Source organism: Bombus impatiens, unplaced genomic scaffold, assembly GCF_000188095.3.
Source record: "Bombus impatiens unplaced genomic scaffold, BIMP_2.2 scf_0361, whole genome shotgun sequence".
NCBI lineage: Eukaryota > Metazoa > Arthropoda > Insecta > Hymenoptera > Apidae > Bombus > Bombus impatiens.
Window position 1 is genome coordinate 400,515 of NT_176780.1, and position 6,647 is coordinate 407,161.

The window sequence follows — 6,647 nt, forward strand, 5'->3', positions numbered from 1 at the left end:
TTTTTCCATCGAGGAAAAACGAGAAGAACGGACCGAGCCAGCTTCGATCGCGTGTAGCGTTCGAGTAGCGTAAACGATAAGACAGTTGAGAAAAATGAACGAACGAAAAAGACAGAGAGAAGGAGAGACGGTCGACAGCTGCAGTTTCGATGGCTAATGAAACGCGTAATGAACCGCGCCCCCTATTCTGCATCCTGCTGCTCGAACCAAGACTTTCAGACAAAATATGCCGAGAAACCGTACGAAAGAAAAGAAGTAAATGAGTAATACGAAAAAGAAAAGAAAAAAAAAAAACAGAAAATATACGAGATTACCGGTCTGGCTGCAACGTAAACGTGCCAGCGAGTAACGGACAACGATTATAATCGATCATGATCTAATAACGTAGCATGCGACATGAACGTACACAAGAGATGCGAGGAGAGCGTGCCGAATCTTTGCGGATGCGATCACACCGAGAGACGTGGTCGTATGTTGTTGCACATCTCATGTTCCGGAAACAAGCTCACCGTGGAAGGTACGTTTACCTACCGCTTTGCGGCTCTCGATTTTCCCTACGACGATTCCCCTCTTCGTTGTACGAGAGAACAACGGAGAAGAAAAGAGAAAGGATTTGCGAACGTGTAACGTGCCGTGTAACTTTCGTATTTTATAATTATATTTTCTACAGCCGGAACGGAAGTTGTCTCTAGTTTAAGAGGGCATCCTGAATTAGAACGTTTTAAAACGGCGTCTTTTTGTGATTTTTTTTTAGAAGGGAACGAAAGAAACGAAATTATCGAATTTTGAGCTATTTTTTTATATACATTTAACGAATAGAAAAAAAATTTTTTTAAAGCAAAAAAGAAAATTATAACAGATTTCTAAGCCTATTTCATGGGCCGTGGTTTTCGATCGAAATGAAAGATCCATCTCGTAATTCTTGACTGAAAGAAAAAACCAAAAAGAGGATCAAATTATTATACAAGGTGGTTGGTAACTGGTGGTACAAACGGAAAGAAGGTGATTCTAGGCGAAAAAAGAAGTCGAAAATATAGAATAAAAATTTTCTTTTTTAATTTTTCCATCGAAACAGCGATCTACAGTGAGATCCGTTATAACGAGACGCGATAAAGTGCACGCGTACCGAGCCAAAATTCAAAGTCGATTTTCTCGAAAACAAAGCCTCGAACGAAAAATTTGTATTCCATATTTTCGACTTCTTTTTTCGCGTAGAATCACCCCATTTCTTCTTTCAGTTACCAACCACCCTGTATATTTTTCTTCTGGGTAAACTAAACAATGGCAGAAAAAATTGTGAAGTTAAAAATTTTGGAGGGTTTAAAAAAAATGCTTTTAAAAAAAATAAACTAAGATACTATAAGAATTATTTAAATAAACCTTTTGACGAACTCTTCCAGTTCACCCGGAAGAAAAATATACAACAATTTAATCCTTTTTTGATTTTTTCTTTCAGTCAAGAATTAAGAGGAGGATCTTTCACGCCGATTGAAGACTACAGCCCGTGAAATAGGCTTAGAAATCTGTTATAATTTTCTTTTCTACTTTAAAAAAATTTTGTTGTATTCGTTGAATATACAGGATGGTTGGTAACTGGTGGTACAGGCGGAAAGAAGTCGAAAATATAAAATGAAAATATTTTTTTAATTTTTTTTTTTAATTTTTCCATCGAGACAACGATCTACAGTGAGATCCGTTATAACGAGACGCGATAAAGTGCACGCGTACCGAGCCAAAATTCAAAGTCGATTTTCTCGAAAACAAAGCCTCGAACGAAAAATGTTTATTCCATATTTTCGACTTCTTTTTTCGCGTAGAATCATCCCCTTTCCGCTCGTACCACCAATTACCAACCATCCTGTATGTAAAACCGTATCTCAAAATTCAACAACTTCGTTCCTTTCTTTCCCTTCTAAAAAAGAAAAAAAAATCACGAGAAGACGCTGTTTTAGAACATTCTACTTCAGAACACCCCTTTAAAGATAGAAAATATATTTTTCAAAAACCGCGACCAACCATCGCGGATTGCGCAATGGACCGACCGTTGCATCGAATGCCAAAGAGCGACTATCGCTGGTGTGCGTATTACGCGCGACAATCGTCTTTGTTCGATGCACGTACATAGATTTGCAACTTGAACGCCACAGCTGTGTAGCACGGTTCGCGTATAAAATGGATTTAGTCTTTTTACAGCATCCTGCGATAATTACCATTAAAAATACCCTTGTAATCGATTTATCGATTCTTTCGTCAAACGACTGGCTCTGCAAGAGGTGAAATAGGGCCCCGGAGCGGCGCGACGCGACCAACGCAACATCTTTATTATTAGATGATTATTACCGGTCAAATTAAGCTTCTTTCGTCTCAAGGCCGTGATATTAAACGGTCGTTGATTATCGTAAATGAAATTCTACCCTTTCTCCGTTGCTCGTAGAACGGAACAGTCGCGTAGGACGGTTGAAAGCGAGAGCGAATACCGAACCAAGGAATGTACCGAACACGAGGAAAATTATCGTAAATTTTGACTGCGATTACAGTGAAACAAGGACGAAATCTGATTCCGATGGATCCAAACGGTTTGTCGGATCCCTACGTGAAGCTGAAGTTGATCCCGGATTCGGACAACGTGAAGAAGAAAACGAAAACGATCAAGTCCTCGTTGAATCCCGAGTGGAACGAGACGATCATTTTGTAAGTGACGGTAAAATTCGTTTCTTCTCGAAACGATTTCGAGAGATATGGCTTTTGATCTCGACGCGAAGAGGATGTATGGTATTGCACGCGAATAGAAGTAAAAACGCAGGCTAAAGAACGATCGATTCGATTTTTAGCGATCTGAAACCGGAGGACAAAGACAGACGACTTTTGATCGAAGTTTGGGATTGGGATCGGACGTCGAGGAACGATTTCATGGGTTCGCTGTCGTTCGGCATATCGGAGCTTATCAAAGCGCCTGCCAGCGGATGGTTCAAACTTCTCACGCAAGAGGAAGGAGAATACTACAATGTACCTGTGCCGGAAGAGGGTGTGGATCTGGCCGAGTTGAAGATGAAAGTGCGAGTATGTTTCTTGCTGGGCAATGCCGCGACGACGAGGCATTTTTGCGAAAAAAAAAAAAAAAAAGAGAAAAACAACGAAGCGACACGTTCCGATAATAAACGATCATCCTGATTTTTTCTTATCCCGTAGAAAACTTCGGTAACGAGGAAAACGACGACGACTCAGGACAAGGAAGTGCCACACAACATGGGCAAGAGCGACTTAATAAGGGCGAGCGATTTCCACTTCCTGATGGTGCTCGGCAAAGGCAGCTTCGGAAAAGTCAGTCGTTCGTTCCATATACATAGATATTTAAACAAATAATGATTAATAAAATGCGCGTACGTTTGCATCGCGTCATGTACATTACGGGGGTCGTGTTTAAGGTGATGTTGGCGGAAAGGAAAGGAACCGACGAACTATACGCCATCAAGATCCTGAAGAAAGACATCATAATACAGGACGACGACGTAGAATGTACTATGGTGGAAAAACGCGTGTTGGCGTTGTCAAGTAAACCGCCGTTTTTGGTGCAACTACACTCTTGCTTCCAAACCATGGATCGACTGTATTTCGTGATGGAATACGTAAACGGTGGCGACTTGATGTACCAGATACAGCAGTGTGGCAAGTTCAAAGAGCCCGTCGCAGTGTAAGTCTCGATCGTCGAAGAGAATCGCGCGCTATTCACGTGCCTAGCTATCATTCGCGTTAACGACCATACTCTCGTCGTTCGTAGATTCTACTCGTCGGAAATAGCGATCGGTCTCTTCTTTCTTCATGGCCGAGGTATCGTGTATCGAGATCTGAAGCTGGACAACGTTCTACTGGATCAAGACGGCCATATCAAGATCGCGGACTTTGGAATGTGCAAAGAAGGTATCAACGGAGACAAGACTACCAAGACGTTCTGCGGAACACCCGATTACATCGCACCGGAAGTTAGTGTTACGCTTCTTCCTCACCGAAGCTGTCGCAACATATACAGCATACTATATATACATACTATACGTACATCGCATGTATACGAGGATTCGCGACTCGTATCGATTCGTTTGCTCGTTTATTGCAGATTATATTGTATCAACCATACGGAAAGTCGGTCGATTGGTGGGCATACGGCGTACTGTTGTACGAAATGTTGGTTGGTCAACCGCCGTTCGACGGAGAAGACGAAGAGGAACTGTTCGCCGCGATCACGGAGCATAACGTTAGCTACCCGAAAAGCTTATCGAAGGAAGCCAGAGAAATTTGTAAAGCGGTAAGCGTCGGCCGACGATTTTGTGGTTTAACCGCGATTAAATTATCTGATCTCGACCTTGGTTTTTCAGTTCCTCACCAAGAACCCGGTGAAGAGACTCGGTTGCGGATTACGCGGAGAGGAAGACGTCCGCAGCCACGCGTTCTTCCGACGAATCGATTGGGAGAGGATAGAAAATCGGGAGGTGCAACCGCCGTTCAAACCAAAAATCGTGAGTATGTCGCGTACACGCGAAGGCGAACGGTATGAAAGATAAATAACGCGTAAACGTTTGCCCGTAGAAACATCGCAAGGACGTGAGCAACTTCGATAAACAGTTCACCTCGGAGAAGACAGATTTAACGCCCACGGACAAATTATTTATGATGAACCTGGATCAAACGGAGTTTATGGGTTTCTCGTTTCTCAATCCAGAATTCGTGCAACACGTTTAAATCGATAGAATATTTAAGTCACTGGATAGTTTTAATCTCTCCATTTCCTTCGACGTTCATCTTCCGACTCTTTGCTACTCAGGGCTTTCACCGTCATTTCTCCCTATTTCTCTCTATGTCTCTCTCCCTTCCGTCCTTTTCCTCGCGTCCAATCACTTTCTCTTTTCGATCATTCTCCGTTGCAAATGCAACCCGAAACTTTTCATCTTGTATCTTTGAAATAAAGATCGGGGTAGTCTGAGACGTCTGGTCGCTCGTATCGCGCTAGTATCGTGAAAAACGACAGGACCGGCGTGAATAACGGATTCGTCGAACGAATCTGAGATCGTAAGAAAAAGAAGGAAAATAAACTACGATCATTCTCCGAGGAAACATCGTGCTTCCTCTTGCGCTTTTATCGATAATCGAGGATATTTCCTAATTACGATACTCGTTCTTCTCTCCCCCGTTTCCCTCTCCTCTGTACGTTATCGTTATACGTTTACTTCGGTATGTTCTACCGTTGCCTTCCGGAATACACATAACACAGAAACACAGAAATACACGCGCATTTATATATAAACGATGCATACCGAACAAACGAATTATATTCTTACTGTCATATTATCACGGTTATTATTATATAGATAATCTTATAAAAATAGTCTGAAATTGTTAACGTTATACGTATTAAATTTCCATCCGCGTTTCGTTAACGTTAGATACAATTTTTCGTCTCTATGATCTTTACAAGTAGTTAAAGTACGTCTACGCATAGTATTCGAATGTTCTCATGCACCGGTTTTATCTCCCATTGAAATTGAGATTTCCTAGCGTTATAAATATTCGATTCATATTCTCCTTTCGTATATCTGCACTCGTTTACACTCTAACACACGTATACACAGGTACATGCTTACAATTTATACACATGTGCCGAAACAGAATTATTACGCGATACAATCATTCTTGTTTCCTACTGTTAACGAATTATATATCGTCGGAGCACGAACCTGACGCGTGTTTTCTTACGAATTCTATTAATTCGTTCCCAGGAACGTGCTCGATGACCACCATATCGGTAATAAGACTTACGATCGTAAAACTAATTTCATACCACGCGAGGGTAGGCGGTGAATGTCGGTGATGTTGTTACACGAGTTACATATACAACACATGGTTGGACCTGCTAAAAGATCGACGATGCGTTTAACGATCGCCAAGAGTACACGGTTGTTTTGCCTGTTCGATCGGACGTTCTTCTTGTCTAGTTTATAACCAACGTCCGTCAGATGTTTGCTCCCGTTTCAACGTTCACCGCTCGTTGAACGTTGTCGTTGGTCGAAAGAACGGCTCTGCACCTCGAGCAACGTGTTCGCCACGTGAATAGACCGTTCTAGACAATGAACATCTGTTCTCGACAGCACACACACCTCGTCACCTCTGCTTCCTTTCGTTCGTCGATTTCGACTTTGCTCGAGATCGTAAAACGAGCAACGCCTCGGTATTCCCTGATGAAACTCTTCTCGTGCCTGAAATCCTCGCTCCAGTGATATACGCCTTTTCTATCGAACTTGTTTCGGCTCGCGTCATCGAGGACGAGAACGATCCGACGTAAAAGGATCGGACGAGCATCTCGCGTACAACGTCGCGTGCAACAGGAAGAAACGCAAGAATTCGCTGAGAATCGTTCGAGCTCGTGAAACGTTCTCCTCCTCGATTTCTCTTTCTCGGTCGGTTAACACGCCGACGCTCGATAGTAGGATTAATTATTACTTGTCGATTAACTGCGCGTAATTGTCGTAGATAGATAGATATACACACACATATGCATGCGCGCACACGCGCGTCAACACACATACACAGTTGAGTTGACTGACTCGTTAACTCGAACGGACATCCCTTTTTTTTTTTTTTTTTTTTTTTTTTTTTTT

The 6,647-nt window shown here is 42.3% G+C and overlaps 1 protein-coding gene across 3 annotated transcripts in view; it reads left to right on the plus strand.

Moving 5' to 3' along the window:
- Positions 1–6,368, plus strand: part of LOC100746615 (protein kinase C, brain isozyme) — a 24,298-nt gene extending 17,930 nt beyond the window's left edge. For all 3 annotated transcript variants that reach the window (XM_003489660.3, XM_012385888.2, XM_012385889.3), the window contains 9 exons: positions 389–517; positions 2,538–2,691; positions 2,832–3,060; positions 3,190–3,321; positions 3,426–3,691; positions 3,779–3,980; positions 4,112–4,300; positions 4,371–4,511; positions 4,582–6,368. In XM_003489660.3, the coding sequence (XP_003489708.1) occupies positions 389–517; positions 2,538–2,691; positions 2,832–3,060; positions 3,190–3,321; positions 3,426–3,691; positions 3,779–3,980; positions 4,112–4,300; positions 4,371–4,511; positions 4,582–4,734 (1,595 nt within the window). In that variant the 3' untranslated portion in view covers positions 4,735–6,368. The remainder of the gene's footprint in view (positions 1–388; positions 518–2,537; positions 2,692–2,831; positions 3,061–3,189; positions 3,322–3,425; positions 3,692–3,778; positions 3,981–4,111; positions 4,301–4,370; positions 4,512–4,581) is intronic.
- The last annotated feature ends 279 nt before the right edge of the window (positions 6,369–6,647 follow it).